The 15998-nt window shown below is 38.9% G+C and overlaps 2 protein-coding genes across 4 annotated transcripts in view; one reads left to right on the top strand and one right to left on the bottom strand.

Moving 5' to 3' along the window:
• LOC119731654 (PH and SEC7 domain-containing protein-like) overlaps positions 1–9431 on the bottom strand; it is a 51181-nt gene extending 41750 nt beyond the window's left edge. For 2 of the 3 annotated variants that reach the window (XM_038204857.1, XM_038204859.1), the window contains exon 1: positions 9197–9431. In XM_038204857.1, coding sequence (XP_038060785.1) covers positions 9197–9349 — 153 coding nt within the window. In that variant the 5' untranslated portion in view covers positions 9350–9431. Of the gene's footprint in view, positions 1–1583; positions 1754–9196 lie in introns of those variants that run through there. The other variant, XM_038204858.1, reaches the window with a different exon arrangement.
• A 97-nt stretch (positions 9432–9528) lies between these two features.
• On the top strand, positions 9529–15737 carry LOC119731655 (cytochrome c oxidase assembly protein COX18, mitochondrial-like). Its single transcript, XM_038204860.1, has 6 exons — positions 9529–9708; positions 10113–10712; positions 11441–11563; positions 11803–11953; positions 12377–12609; positions 14445–15737. The coding sequence occupies exons 2-6, from the start codon at positions 10191–10193 to the stop codon at positions 14730–14732; spliced, it is 1317 nt and encodes a 438-aa protein (XP_038060788.1). The 5' UTR covers positions 9529–9708; positions 10113–10190; the 3' UTR covers positions 14733–15737.
• Positions 15738–15998: the final 261 nt, after the last annotated feature.

Genomic DNA, 15998 nt, shown 5'->3' with positions numbered 1-15998 from the left:
CTAGGAACCATCCTTAATTCTGAAAACTACAAAAAGTCTTCATGTACAGATGAATAAGAAAGGGGGGAAAATAAACTATTTGTTTTAGAAATCACAGGAATTCTCATCGACATGAAGAAATCTCATTGATATGAAGAAATCTCTGCAGTAAACTAATTATCAGCAGAATTTTACATAAAAACAAAAGCTGGCTTGACCTTGTTGCGCAAGATTACCACAGCTGTTCCTGTATGACAGAAGTGACATAGACTGTACCAGATTGCAGCTAATTAGTATATAATGGTAAACAGTTCAAAGACAGTTACATGTACATGTAGCACAACCAAGGTACATGTACATGTACTCAAAAATACACACATGAACAATGTACATGTATGTGAGAAGCTGTGTGATGTGATACTGTACTGTACATGTACAAGTACATCTGTGAAGTACATGTAGTGTTTTCTGGCATCATGACCTTTGAAAACTTTAAACTAGGATAACACCAAAACTGTGAACTTACATACATTGTGTAGACTAGTAGGCCTATGTGACCCTTCACTTACCGGTTTGCCAATATTTCTGTGGATGTTAACTGCAGCCTAATCTACCAACAGTACGTTTTTATAACAAAATATTTGCATCGAGTACACCTCCATGCATAAAAGGCCATCAAATTCACGAGGACGACACTGACAATTGGAATAAACTTAAACCAATTGTACATGTATGTATCCTGTGAAACAATCTGTAATCTAATTACGATTACTAAAATCCCTATCCTAAGGTTTAAAGTCCACAAGTCCATTTTCAAGCCCTTGACCGATCCATAGAGCTTGGACGGTCAAACCACAGCAAAAGCTAAACCGATTTACAGATATGTACAAATACAGGCAGGTGTCTACTTTAGTCAGGTTGCCAGGCTAGCGTTAATACTTCCTGTAGTGTTTACATTTCGGCGTTATCTAACACGCCAATTCAAATACTTGAACCAATAAAAATTCAAGTTCAAAAACAAACAGTTGAGGAGCTCTTAAAATAACTCTTGAAATCTCGAAGTTCTGAGGTATGTACAGAACTGATAAAGCTCCAGTCCACTGACAGTACGTAATGTGAAATAACACGAAGCTTTGCATAATATCAGTACCGGTACCACTAGATACTGACTGGATAGAACACAGAGAACCACATTTCGAAGCCAATTGACGCCATCTTGGGAGGACCGTGCCGGTGTTCTAAAACAGGACAACTTTCCCTCTTTAGATTTGTTATCACGTGTTGTGATTGACTTAACATAATGTTGCGGTTCACCTTTTGTCCGCCATGGTTGACATGTTTCAAATGTTGTGGTTCACTTTGTGGCTGTCGTGGTTCACTTTTGGAACTTTTTTACAATATTTGTACAATCACGGCAGAAACTTGTGCTCTATAGAACACATTACATGAACGTGTACGTGAACAAAAACCGCGTCAAATCTTGATACAGCGCTCTCTGTATTGTACGCACAGAACTTTTGTATATTGGCGGCCATATTTGGAGGACCGGGGAGATCTATGTATCAGCTCCGGAGGCACGCAGAAAAATGGTCAGTCTAACTTACCCTGAGTACCCTATTTGAGGAGCAAACTTTTACACAATGAACATACAGATGGTGTTGGCGCGCAGGATGGTAACGATGATGGTGATGATGATGATGATGTCGATTCTTGCGATACGTCTTTGGGAATGTTGAGGCCATGATTCAATGCAGTTTGCAAGAATTAACAAGTGTTCAGTAGTGTACGAAGTGTACGAATGATATACCAACAGTGCGCTGGTTGTGTACCTAACAACACACTTGTATGTACTGTAATGATGTAGCACAGGAAAATAGGGACCAACACACAAAAAAAGTGTGGATACAATGTACTGAGACTTCAAGCATTCAGCGCTGAAACATATGAAAACAGTAGAACATCTGTGACAGCAACTAAAACAGTGAAGACTTTGTCTTCAGCAATGCTGCGATTCACTCCACCAAAACACTGTCTTGAAAAAGATCCAAAAAGATTCCACGTTCACTCCACCAATCTTCAGACATAAATGAAACAGCAGGGATAGAGACGGAAATTGAATGCAACAAGAATGTTCAATTCACTTAATCCAGTTCTGGTATTTCAATCCAAGATTAGTTTTCTCGGCAGCTCCGCTTCAATAAACCTCTCCAATTGATCGGTAAAAAAAAACCTTACAATGTAATCCTTAAGCTCATCTGCTTTCAGTACTTGGGCTTAAAAAGGAACAAAACCTTTCTGGTAGGAAGGAAGATTACATCTTTACCATCTTTAGTCTTCGTTCATATGCAAATTTCAAATTTTAACCCTTAAATTGTTACATGCTCCTTAGAACTACTCTTGGGAATTTTACACAAATCTGAATATAAAATTGCAGTGCGGCACATGGTCCATGCTTGATCATTGGTTGAAAGCAGAAAAAGCCACAAAAACAAACCAATCAGAGCAGTTGTAAGACAGATAGTTACATCGTTCACCTAACACGAATGCACTTCATACAGTGATGGTCATTGGTCAATATGCGTGAGGTAACCCACTTTGTTTTGGCAAGAGCCAATAGAATTCGTTGTTTTTTTTATCTCTCAATTGCAGCCAGGAATTCCGCCAATAATGCAATGGCAAGGTTCTGCCTGTCAATCAAACAGTGTGCATTGACCAATGAGATCACGACTTTTAGTCAGGTGACCACAACAGCTCAGTCAAAAGCACTGTGATAACTGAGACAAACCAAAAGTGGGTGGGGCTATGGCCAAAGGTGGGCGGGGCTATGGCCAAAAGTGGGCGGGGCTATTGCCAAATCTGGGCCATTTCTGCTGAGTCTATTTACATAAACCACACCCCTTGTCGGTCATTACTGCCAATCCAAGACTTAATCTAGGCCACCACTTTCATTCTACTATAACACACAATAATCTTTCAGGTATGGTTACATGTATGTGTATACTGATCTGTTTCTCTATGATCCATGCATAAAAAAGAAATGGCGGTTCGTAGCCACTTTTTAAGGATTTTTTTCTGACAATCTTTCTCGAATAAGCCCATCTTCAGGCCATGCTTAGTGAAGATGCTGCCAGATAAGCCAAACTTCTTAAGGAGGCCAAAACCTAGGAGATTACTCATTGTTGAGAAATGGACAAACAATCACCGCGCTATGCATTCTATTTTGAGTAACTTCAACCACCGATAATCCAGCATTTTTAAGTCCGGTAGATAATGATTAGGCCTACAAAGGATGTGTGCGCATGACTCACATTAAACATTTTTCTGGCAACAGATGGCAAAAAATTCATTCATTGGTTTTATTTGATTGCAATTAACAGTGAACGTTGCATGTACAATAAGGGACTATTGAATAGCTGTAGTAGTGTATGTACATGATGTGTACTTTGTAAGAGCGCAAATTTCATAAAACTGCATGATTGCTTTTAAAAGAGTTCAACCATATGTGATGCGAACGATCAAGCTCTAGAGATGGGTTGTTTGTGGATTGTTTTTTTGACAGATTTGAAAAGAGCACAATCTCAGCATTACTGCTGTGAAAACAGCATGCTGATACCATCTATAGTTCAAAATTTATTGAAGTCGGAACACGAAGAGATGTGATGAAGTGACCCTTTTTCGGCCTGAATCTCCAAATGAAAATTCAAGACAAACGACTCATTTAGCTTAATCGCATCACATAATTAACACGCATGTATTTGGGGGGAAAAGTCATGAATTCAACTACTTTTTCTTTTCATTGCTAGTAAACCATGTAAAACATAAACATGTTAGTAAAACAGTAAATCATGTTAGTACATGTGTTAATTATTTAATTAACTCAATGTTTTTGTTTCATACACACAAGCAAATTTAATAATAAGAAACCACTCCATTAAATCCAATGGTGAGATTTCATCCTACGGTACCAAAAGAATGCTTGACCAATTTTCCTAGACTTGTTCAAACTTGAAAAAATATATATGGGGGCCCATTGATTGAACAGTCACATTTTTAACATGCACAGCCAACAGCTATGAGCCAAGGGAAAATCTGGGTGTAATAATAGGCCTTTCTGGGCTGATCAATGAAATGTAATCGACTTGGGGGGGGGGGGGGAGCTGTCTAAACCGCATACATATTAACTGATTTGGGACGCTGGACTTTGCAGACGCAAAATGTGATTAAACTGTGGTCGGATTTCTGTCATGTCTGACCAGGAATAGCTAACCAGAGGCAATTTTGCAAGGCAGGTAAAAGTCCAGCTAGAAGTCAACTGTGTAAACAAGACAGTCACTCCCCTTTTATAAGGCCAAAAAAGGGCATTTTTGGATACTTGACAGTGTATATTTGTAAGGTACATGTAACCGATTCTGTTTATAATGCGGTTGTTATGGCAGATACCAGTAGGCATGCATTTAGAAAGAACAGGACACAAAGACATGTTAAAATTGATACATAATGTGTACATACACAAATTATGTACAAGGACAAGTTGCAAATGATGCATTTAAAAAACAACTACCCTGGGTACGTACAGGTACACTCTACACTGCATGTTTTGATATTGTGAGTCTTTTGAAATCATGTACATTACACAGTATGTATGTTTACTGAATACAAGATTGTACAAAAGTCTTTTTAGCTCAATCCAACAGGATCCAACTATTTTATCTGTTGGGTCCTGCTGGGTTGAGCAGTAAACCCCTTGTATATAGTCCGGTTAAAATCTGTTGGATTCTATCAGCAAGCAACTGAAAACTCTTTTTCTTTTCTTTTTTTTACAGTTGATTGATTGATTGAATAGGATATTAATTTCAATGAGTCAGATTCTGTTGGGTTCTAGTAATTTTTATAACGCCAAACTGGACTCTGTTGGATCCAGCAGCAAACAGAAAAATAAGGCACGGTTGGATTCTGTTGGATTGAGCATGACAGTCATTTTATATTTTCATGCACCCAACAACTTGGCAAGTTGGATTGTGTTGGACTGTGTTGGATTAAGCAGGAAACTCATACGAGTAACTGTCAGACTCTGTTGGATTTAGCAGGGTAGTAATGGGGAACTAGGGTTTTTTTTAATAGGGTTCTGTATTTTTCACAGCATGCTGCTTGGGTTTGACCAATTTGTGTAAAAGAAAATGTTAAAATGCAAACAATCTTTTGAGTACAATTCTGGGGAAAAAAAGGGGTACACACATCATTTTGTTGCACAACGTTCTGTTTCTGGTTGTTGTCAAATACTGGACTCAATAGCACAGCATGATGCCAGGCTTTGGGAGAACAGCACAAAGCCAACAATCTAATTTCTAACCCATACAGGAGAAGACTTTACCATTCCTTCCATGCATAACTTGGACTCTGAAAATACAATGCCCGTAGGTAGTAGCCTTCAATATTATATCTTCCATTCATGAGTACACACATTATGAATGCATCAACTGACAAGACATTGTAAACATGTACATCACCAATGGCAATATTTTGAAAATCCTACACAGAAAGGAATTCCCGAGTGTACTTAAAAAAAAAAATCATGTTTTAGGCCCAAAAAAAAAGTCTCCGGTTTCTGGTATGCACGCGCGTCACCGTAGCCATGCGCGTCGGCAAAATTAAAAAGGTTTTGTTTCAAAAAAAGATGATGTCTCAAAACTGCCAAACTCACTGGTTTGACTGGAATCCTGCTGCTGCACAATATTAACGTGTTTTTACATGGGGTTATGATCGAGAATAAGCTTTATGTGGCCTCTCTGGAGACCAGAGTCTGGACTCCCATATATTTGCACTAAGTTTAGTCAGGCATTATTTGCAGTCATCAGCTGACATTTGAAGCAAAAAGAACAGGTAAAAAAAAAAAAAAAGCCGCGTCGCCGCACCACTTTTTGGGAAAGCTCCATACCAGAAACCGGAGACTTTTTTTTTTGGCCTTAGAAGCATGCATGTACACAGTCTTGTGGCAGTATGAATGAATGAATGCCTGCGACGAGGTAAATTTGAGTTGCAATATTCACTGTATCTTAGTACTGGTACATGAATGTGTGTGTACATTTAACACAATGTATGTAAGTGCGTGCCTGTCAATAGCATTATACACATTGCAACAAAGCGACACGAACCAATCGTGCACTATAGGAACAACCCAGATGTGACATTAATAACCAGTGCGACGTAGGCGCGTCTACCTCTTGAAAGTAATGAAGGCTGTTTACAATGTGTTACACATTTATGAAGGATACGTATAATTGTTATTGGGGAGGGGCAGTAGTGCTTGAGCACTAGAAACTCATTCAAATGATGCAGTTGGGTTGGAGCGGACATAGTGGACATGATGGAACAGCTGTGATATACAAACATTTTGTCAAGCTGGGAATTTCATATTGTTTGTTTACAAGTTTACATTAATACGTGTACAATGTAGTAAATGGAAATGTTGACATTTTTGGGTAATTTGCAGGCCCTATTTCAATTTCAAAATTCAATTCAAACTCACGTTTATTTCCATACCAATTGAAAAATACGAGCAGAGAATACATGAATATTAAGTAAATGGAATTTCAAAAAGGTGTAAGGAGCGAAAATATAGGTATGGAGGCATCTTCTAGAAGCCTAGGCTTGTGGCGAGATGCCCTGGATGGACTAACACAGAACAGAAACAGGAACAAGTACACACGGACAGTTGGACCAAGACAGAACCTAAGCATGAAAACTAACAAATAAACTAGAAAAGTAAATAATGAAAGGGAAAAAAAAGCATTTGCTGAAAAACCACATGAGAAGTAAACTATGTCAGATATTGGGAGATGAGAGCTCTTCATACATGTAGGCATGTTTAAATCGACCTACATTGTACTGATGAGAGTGAATTAACCCTAATCATCCCCCCCCCAGCAAAAAAAATAAACCAGTTCCTCATTCATGTCCGTATTTTTTTCCAGACCACTTCCTTTGTTTTTCTTCCTACATTTTGCAATATAATTTTGCAAATATATTGTCAATATATTGATTTTTCTATTTGTTTCAAACAAAATTGTAGTTATGTGGAAACGGCTCCTTTGGACACAATTTGTATCAGTAAAAGATTCAAGAAAATGGTGGAATTCATCTGCCATCTTGAAAAAATCAACCATCTTGGGGAAAAAAGAAAAAGAAAATGCCCACCTTCTTCATTTTTTCAAAAAGCCTAGACAAGAAACTGTTTTTTTGTTTCTTTTCAAATAGTTGGACCATGGTTCGACATGTACAAGTCTACTGTTTAGACTCATTTCGAAATCACTTGACTTCCCTCTCATGTGCAAAATATTGGCGAAATGTCTCCTTTAAAAATTGAATGGAGTCTACAAATTGGTTGGTGAAATACCGGTACTGAGGACATTTTTCTTTGCCCAATGGAATTTTTGGAGAAATTTGCTGTCTAAAGAGAGAGTAAAGTTGGCCTGATTTAGTTTTGCACGTTTCAGAGCACCCCAGGTCCCAGTCTTGGTTCAAACAAACAACGCAACAATTGGCCGACCCTTGCCAGCCAGATGCCAAACTTTGAACTTTAAAAACTTTCAACTACCAGTACTCTACAACACGCGCTCAGTTCACGCCCGAAGGAATTAGGATGTAGTTACTGCATGGTGCCTAGAGCGTTGTCATATCAATATCACATTGACCCATCATGGTTCCCGACTATACGATGACGTATGCATTAGCATAATTAATTTGCACGATGTGCCATGTTAAGGACAGTTAACAGCCGTACAACTGTTGTTGGGTGGCGCAGACTTCGTTCATATTCATTGGGGGATGATTGAATGGCTGTTTGCTGTCGTTTACATCAAGTTCAACATGTTGCACGAATCGTTATGCTAATTATGGGAGACGTCATCTTTATTAGTCAGGAGCCAAGACAGCCTGATGACGCCAGACAGGGCTCTGGAGTGCTCTGAAACGTGCAAAACTAAATCAGGCCCACTTTACTCACAGTTTAGCCAGCAAATTTCTCCAAAAATTGCACTGGGGCAAAGAACATGTCCTCAGTATTTCACCTACCAAGTTTGCAGACTCAATTCAATTTTTAAAGGAGACTTTTCTTCAATATTTTGCACATGAGAGGGAAGTCAAGTGATTCCAAAATGGGGCTAAAGACTAGACTGGTACATGTCCAACCATGGTCCAACTATTTGGAAAGACTGACCTCTTCATTCAGTGTCAATAGTCTGGTGGCTTTACTATGGAGAAATGTGTAGTAAATTGAGACTAGTTCCCGCTTCATGCCACATGTTCCTTAAATTCTTTTGGCATGGTTGATTGATGCAGTACTGAAAGACTGGTTGTTTTAGGTGCCAGTCTATTTTCTTGTTTTGCATGTTTTCAATACCTTAAGTTTTGGGACTCTCATACACAGTATTGAGAGTCCCAAATTTTCGGACTATGATGACGCTAGCGCTATGGCATGCATAACACCTCAATAGCTTGTCGTGCACAATGTTTGCGTGCAAATTAGTGCGACCGTGCCTGTGGATTTGGTGAGAAACTTGTCTGGAAAATACCATTTTTTGGAGGAAAAAACACACTTTCAGAAAAAAATATAAAATATTCAAAAACTCGGGGCTGGACTGAAAAGTGAAAAACCTAAAACAAATCTATTTAATGGCCTAAACACAATGAATAGATTTTGAAAAGCCATCTCAAAATAATGAAAACGTGGATTTTGGCAAGTTTTGCTGGGTAAATTCCACCTCTCGTTCTTGACAGCATAATTTTCTGTGAAGTAATTCGCAACGTCTGCGACACATTTCTAATCATGTTGTTAATAATAACACAGCTTGATGTGATTGTCAAACGTAAACACTAGACTGATTCTCGGTCCTTTCCCTAGTTTCAGTTCCATTTCCTTCACTGACACTGACAGTGATCCCGTTCTGGCCATCAATCATCTTTAAAATGAAATTGAAATACTCAAATTGGGGACACAAATAGAGCTTAAAAATATCAACATTGCAACGTCATATGCAGTATTTTTGTAATGGCTAATGGTAATAACTGGATAATGTTTGTCTGCTATAACCATAGAGCACGGAACAGAAAAATTCACAGGAGTTTGAAGGGTCAGTAGACATTGGTGACCGCCCCCTCCCCCGTCTAATGAAAACAATCTTCCCTCAACTGTAAGACTTCGTCTCAAATTCCATCTCACCTGTTCACACCTCGAGGCCGGCGAATTGCTCAGAACGTCGCATATGACTGGAGGAAAACTAGTTCCCTTTCCTCCCATCAGGGAGAAACCGAATCCCCCAGAAAGAGCCCGCTGAAGATTCAAAGTTTTCACCCCGTCGGCCATTTCGTCCATGTTTGCACGGTACACACGTACATGACGTATGCACGGATTATTTTGACCATTTTTTAGCGATATCGCTGGTCGTCACAAATTAATTTGTACGCGGAATCAAATACGTTAACAAAAGGGAAACCAGCGCGACTGGATGAGCACTGGTGCGCCACAAGGTGGCGTTATTTAGAAAAATAAGGGAACACGTGTGGGAAGAAGAGGGCGCTATAACACTACAACGGTCTCGTGGATTCAAGATGGCAGCTTCCATGGCTCAACTTTAATGATTTCAAGCCAGCTTATATAATTGTTGATTTCTTCGTCATCTGGACACTGATGCTTGGTATTTATGGCTAGTCAGCATTCTGAGATTTTGAGCAGTAAGTTCCAGGTTTTATTTTACCTTGCTTAGACCGTAAAAATGCAGGGAAAGAAAGAACTTAATGTTTGGGCGGCCGCTTTACTTTAGTACCTGTTTACAATACGTACGTACACGTGTGCGGACTATGGAATCATTAGGGCCTGACTGTTAATAAAATAAACTAGCGACAAGTGGCTAAAAACACTTTAACTAGTACTGCAAGTACAACAACAGCAATCTTGAATTCGTGCATGCACAGCATTATACTACAGATTCAAAGCTATAAAAATAACCATGATCTGGGCCCTAAACAGTGAAACATGCTAAATTGTAAATGTTCTACATCAACGTCAATCATCATATATTTTTATGATCTAAAGTTAAACTTAAAACTGTTTTTATTATTCCCCCCTGTTTTTGCAGATACACAGAAGATAAGTCTCCTACAGCCCCCGTCTATTTTGTAACAGGTCACTGCTTGAGGAATTTCAACAAAGTGCTATGGGTCCAATATCAGTAGCTGTGCTTCCTAAAGGACTCTCATGTTGCTTTCATCATCTTAAGCCATTGTGGAGGACAGAGACACGTTGTAAACTGGAGACTACTTTTGCAGTGTTGACAGTACCTGTGATGAATGATAACAATCCAAAGTATATGACAACTCAGAGATGTCATACAAAGAGTAGTAGAAGCCATTGGCAGTTCTCATCGACCCAAACTCCTAATGTAAAACCGAGGACATGTTCCCATACACTTCCGACTGCACTGTTGTCTGGGAAGATGTGCCTGCATCAAGTGCCGCTAGGACTCTTTCAGTCAAGACGTTACATATCCACAGAACCCACCACAGCTTATGAGGTCTTGCTGGCCTCCAAGCCTGTCCAGTTATCCCAGGCACTCTTGGAGTACAGCCATGACTTGATGGGTCTCCCCTGGTGCGCCAGTCTTGTCTTATCCACCTTCTTGCTCCGAGCCATTCTCACCTTCCCTTTGGGAATCTACAGCCAGTACATCAGAGCAAAGGTAGTTGACTCAAGGAGAATCTGTAAAAAGGAGGGCTCCTTTGGAAAGCAGTTTTCTTAAACTGAAATGGACTGCCCTCGTTAAAGAGGGGTCCGCTCATAAGTCCGACGCCTCATAGGTCCGACGCTTCATAAGTCCGACAAAATCGCATCCCCTAAACAAATAAAGGTCCATAAGTCCGATGCCTCATAGGTCCGACACCTCATAAGTCCGACGCCTCATAGGTCCGACGCCTCATAGCTCCGACGCCTCGTAAGTCCGACAAATTAAACGCCTCGTTTTTCCGTTGTCGGACTTATGAGGCGTCGGAGTTATGAGGCGTCGGACCTATGAGGCGGAAAAATAAATGTTATGCCTCATAAGTCCGAAATTTCGGACTTATGAGGCGTCGGACCTATGAGGCGTTGGACTTATGATACGGCCCCGTTAAAGATTACAATAAATAAAATAGTAAAAAAGACTGTGGAATGACCAGCCATCGACAGTAACATCAGGGTGAACTTTATCGGTCGTAACGTAAAATGGGTTTGGTTTGATGTCATTGGTTGCGCATTTGGTGACTTGGGAAGTACACGTACAGTAACCAGTAATATTTATTCCCTTTTCTTATGTTTTGTTGGTTTTGGTCTCTTTTACAAAGTGCATTATTCATGTGTTTGGAACTGCTTAGTATCAATACAATGGTATTACTGCTATTGTAATTATCAGTACATATCATTTTATGTTAGGTGGAGAGACTGCAGCCAGAGATTGTCATGATGGCCAAGCAGGCGTTTGTCCGGAGGTTTGCAGAAAGAGCAAAACTAGAAGGATGGTCTGAGAAACGAGCCGAGAAAACAGTCATGGGATTGGTAAGCAATTTACTCGGTCCTCATATAACCTCCTTAGGCTAGCAAATTCCAGCGTGATATGGGAAACTGCGCACACATATTTCTGACTTTGATTCTGGAGGTGTTCCAACCTAATGTAAAAGACTGTCAGTTTAGGGGTACTGTACCCATCCTGACAGATTCCAACAAAACATGCCGTTTGGGTTTGATGGGTTGAGTTCTGTTAGGGTTAAGTTAATTTATTTTCGTTCGCATTTCAGGTGAAGCATTACTCCAAGGAGTTGTTCATCCGTGATAATTGCCACCCAGCTAAGGGGTCCATATTGTTCCTGGTGCAGTTCCCACTGTGGGTGTGTCTTTCAATGGCACTCAGGAACATGACTGGGGCCTTCAGTGGAACCGTCTATCTTGGTGAGTGATGTTTGACGCAGATAAATTAAAAGTCCTTATACCCTCAGGATTTGGGTATCAGTTAGAAACCCACAAAAAAGTTGCACGATGACCTCATCATGACGTCACTCTTTTTTTGCATGTATAAAATGAATTCTACATACCTACCGAGTTTCGTGTTTGGACTATGCTATATATGCTTTGAAACTTGCATTTATGATGATGTAATGTCCCCTAACCCAAACATGCATGTATAGGATATATATTCTACTTACATACCAAGTTTCATGATAATCGGACAGTGTTATATGTTTCGACAATTGCATTTGTGATCATGTAATGTCCCCTAACTTAACCTGAAACCCAAACCAAGTGTCAGTTCCCAAAATAATTTGCAATAACTTCAGCGAGATTTGACCTGCCATATGTTCTGTCTCCCCACAGATCCGGCCAATGTTGTTCCCGCATTGTCAATAGAGGGCGCTCTTTGGTTCCCAGACCTGACTGTGCCGGATCCGTTCTACATCCTCCCTGTGCTGGTTGGAGTCTTGAACCTGTGTAACATAGAGATGATGGCCTTGCACAGTAACCCGGTGTCCCGGACGCAGCGTTACGTCACCAACTTCCTCCGCGGCCTATCGTTGGTCATGATTCCTATAGCAGCTTATGTGCCGACAGTAAGATTTTTTTACAATTTTTGGAGGTCAAATTGTAGATATGAGTCTATGTGGTGTTCTTATTGAGTTTTTATTGTGTGGTTTTCTGTTTAAAAGCTGTCTGTCCCTGTATTGCCCAAAATCGCCCTGTTGCTCCCTGTACCGCCCCAACCTGCATGACACTGCTTGGTTTTATGGACTTAGCAGGGAAAAAATACAATGTAATACAATGTAATACAATGTAATACAATGTAATGTAATGTAATGTAATGTAATACAATGTACTTCAAGTGTTTATAGGTTAAGCTCATACATTTAGTTCTATAGAATGAAATATATATTAAGAATAATGAAAATCTAAATAGAGGCAAAGGTGTAACCTAGGCTAAATGAGAATTTAAATAAAACCAGTCACATGATTTTGGAGAAAGTTTAGATTTACAGAAGCAATTTATGGAAAAGTTACAGGAAATTCAATGATATGATGTAACATATTACTACATTTAACTTAACATTGATAGGATTGTTTTAATGAATTTGTTATCTTTTCTTTGGCATCAAAAAGACCCTTTTGGTTGAAATTTGTAAGTTGGGCAAAACTGATGGAAAAGCTGTGGATGGCATTTCATGTATTAATAGAAATCTTCCTTCCATCATGCAGAACGCATCAATGCCATAAGTGCATAGTTAATTCAAATGTTTTGTCTATTGAAATCCACCAGCAAATCACCATTGTGTTGACTGCAGGCGTTTTAGACCCAATGACCTGTACCTAGATTGCTGAATACCATGTACAAGGAAGTACCGTTTCCTTTACTAAATAATTGAAACTAGTCTGTCCTTGTCCCTAACCAAAGCCGGAAGATTCAACACAGATAGATTTTTTGAGAGAATTTGTTGGATTCTGTCCAGGGGCATGGAAGGGAAATGGCAGTGCATTTCATTGTAGTTTAGAATGAGTCAAATCAAGAGTTGAAACATATCCAAACTGTTCTTTCTGTTGGTAATGGAGTTTTAATTGATTTAGAGACAGAGAAATATAAATAGCTTAAGTTTAGATAACAACTGCAAAGAAAATTTTAGATAATATTGAAAAATAAGCACAGGCGCTATAAAAAAAAAATTTTTCCCCCGAAGAATAATAATAGGCCTTTTGTAAGTTTGGTAAATGTTTGGAAAAAAATGTTGCCAAAAAAGGTGCATTTGTGCATTAAAAACAATTTAATGAATTTTATAACTTTCGACTTTAAAATCTCTAAAGTTGGCTTAAGATCAGTGATTGGTTAGGCTTTGTCTTGTTCCCTGTGGTACAAAGAACCAGATACTGTTACAAGTTGGGAGATTGGTTATCTTTCAAAAACAAGTTTTTGTAATTTGGCAATCCATCTTTGCAGTTTAAAAATATGATTGAATCCGATATCGTTTTCAAATTCTTAAAAAAAACTACATGTACTTAACTAATGTCTTGGCGGCAAACGCTCATTGTCACCATGCATGGTATTAAATAAAAGGGGAAAAATATATAAAATGTTTCCCTAATCTCATGATGGCAAACTTATTTAATGGCAATATTTAATGTAAAAAGAATCATCATAATTCATGCATACATCCGGGAAGTTGCAAAAAAAGGAGGAAATTCCAAGTTTTACAAAAATGCATACTGTTGTTTTTTTTCAATTTAGAATGGCATAAAATTGGTGTGAAGTTAAAAAAGAAAAAAAAATAGGAAATCAGCTGATCCGAGAACAAGCTGCATACCTGTCTTATATTTGCTTTAAAATCGTCTCTTGTAGTTTTATTAATTTTTTAAAATGTAAATCACAATACTTGAACAGATACTTACTTTTTTTTCCCAGGCGATGACTCTCTATTGGGCCTCCTCTGCATTCTACGGTCTAAGTCAAAACATCCTCCTGAAATCACCCAGGGCCCGCTCCGTCCTCAACATCCCCTCGGCCCCGTCCGATAGCCAGACGCCGTTCCGAGACATGGCCGACATCTTCAAGTCAAAGTACCTGCGGAGAAAGGGGACAAGTGTGAAGGAAGAGACAGGAGGAGATGCAAGGGAGGATGTCGTGAATGAAACAGGGAGAGACGGAGAGGGGGTGCAAAAGATGAGAAGTGGGAAGAAGGAGAAGAGATGATACAGGAGAAAGGCTGACAATAGCAAACCAAGACTAGACTTGACTAGTCCTGCTGGACATGATTTATGCTCAGCGACTAGGTCAGTTATTGAGCCAGTTACTAGTTAGTGACTCATTTAGTCAGAGGACAATAGGCTGGCCAGCAGAAATTTTTAAGGAGATCAGGAGCTCTTCAAGAGAAGTAGGATTCTTCAAGACGTGAAGATGCCTGCACCTTGAACAGGAAGAGGCAAGGTGAGGAACAATGGTAATATAGAGGATGGTGGAGAAGTGTTGAAGTTTCTCGCGCCCTGTGCAATTTTCAAGTTTAACCAGAACATTTTTTTTTAAATTAATTGCTATTTTTTTCTAGCAATAAAAAAAGTTATTCACCTTTGAATTAGACGAATTAAAAACACTCGCCCTCGTTTAGTTGTGCGATAATTACTTAAAGTTTGAATAATTTGAATACTTTTTTAACTTTTTGAATGACTTGTTTATGTGCTAGAGGCGTGAAAGCCACCTAAAATAAAAACCTTTCAAAAGGTTGCTGACGTTCAAAATAGAAAACTCTTCTTTTTTTTCAAATGAAATTTGTTGCAAAGCAAAGGGAGAGTAAACTAATGTTAATACAAAGGAATGAAAAAAGGCAACAGTTTCAGAGTGGTGAGTATATTGCTGTCCACTTCAAAGTCCACTCTTGCCGCTTTGATTTTGTCATAAATGTTTTATTGATGATATCCTAGTGATAAAATTTTGGGTAACTGCCAACATTACACATTGGAAATCTGCCAACTCAAGGTTTCACAGACGCGTGTCGATAAATGGCCTATTATCACCTACTGCAAAAGTCTGATCACTGGACTGAGTGGTGAACTTGGGTGAAAGTTTTTATGGATGCATGAAAGAAGAAAAATCCTTTTCAAATGACATACTGTACATTTTATAATGTTACTCAGACCCATTCTTGTCCTTCAACTGAATCAGAACATTGATATCATCGCAAGTGGGTTTATCCACCATAAGTTAATTTAATCACCTTCCCCAAAAATGCAGTTTTCAAAAAGGAAAAAAAGTCAAACAAATAACTACATGTTCATACCAGCCCAACATGTTTCGAATGAGTTTTTTTTTGTATGAACTTTAAATGTTTTGGTAAAAAAAAAGTTAAGTGGATTTATAAAAAAAAGAAGAGTGTATCGATGAACAGAAAACTAAAAACATCTGTTCTTTGAACTAAAAGGTTACAATAACAAACAGTTTACAGTTCATGTCAATTTGGTTTCG

This window comes from Patiria miniata, unplaced genomic scaffold, assembly GCF_015706575.1.
Source record: "Patiria miniata isolate m_02_andy unplaced genomic scaffold, ASM1570657v1 HiC_scaffold_24, whole genome shotgun sequence".
Classification (NCBI taxonomy): Eukaryota; Metazoa; Echinodermata; class Asteroidea; order Valvatida; family Asterinidae; genus Patiria; species Patiria miniata.
Note: the sequence above shows the minus strand (reverse complement) of the source record. Positions and strands in the feature narration are given on the sequence as shown.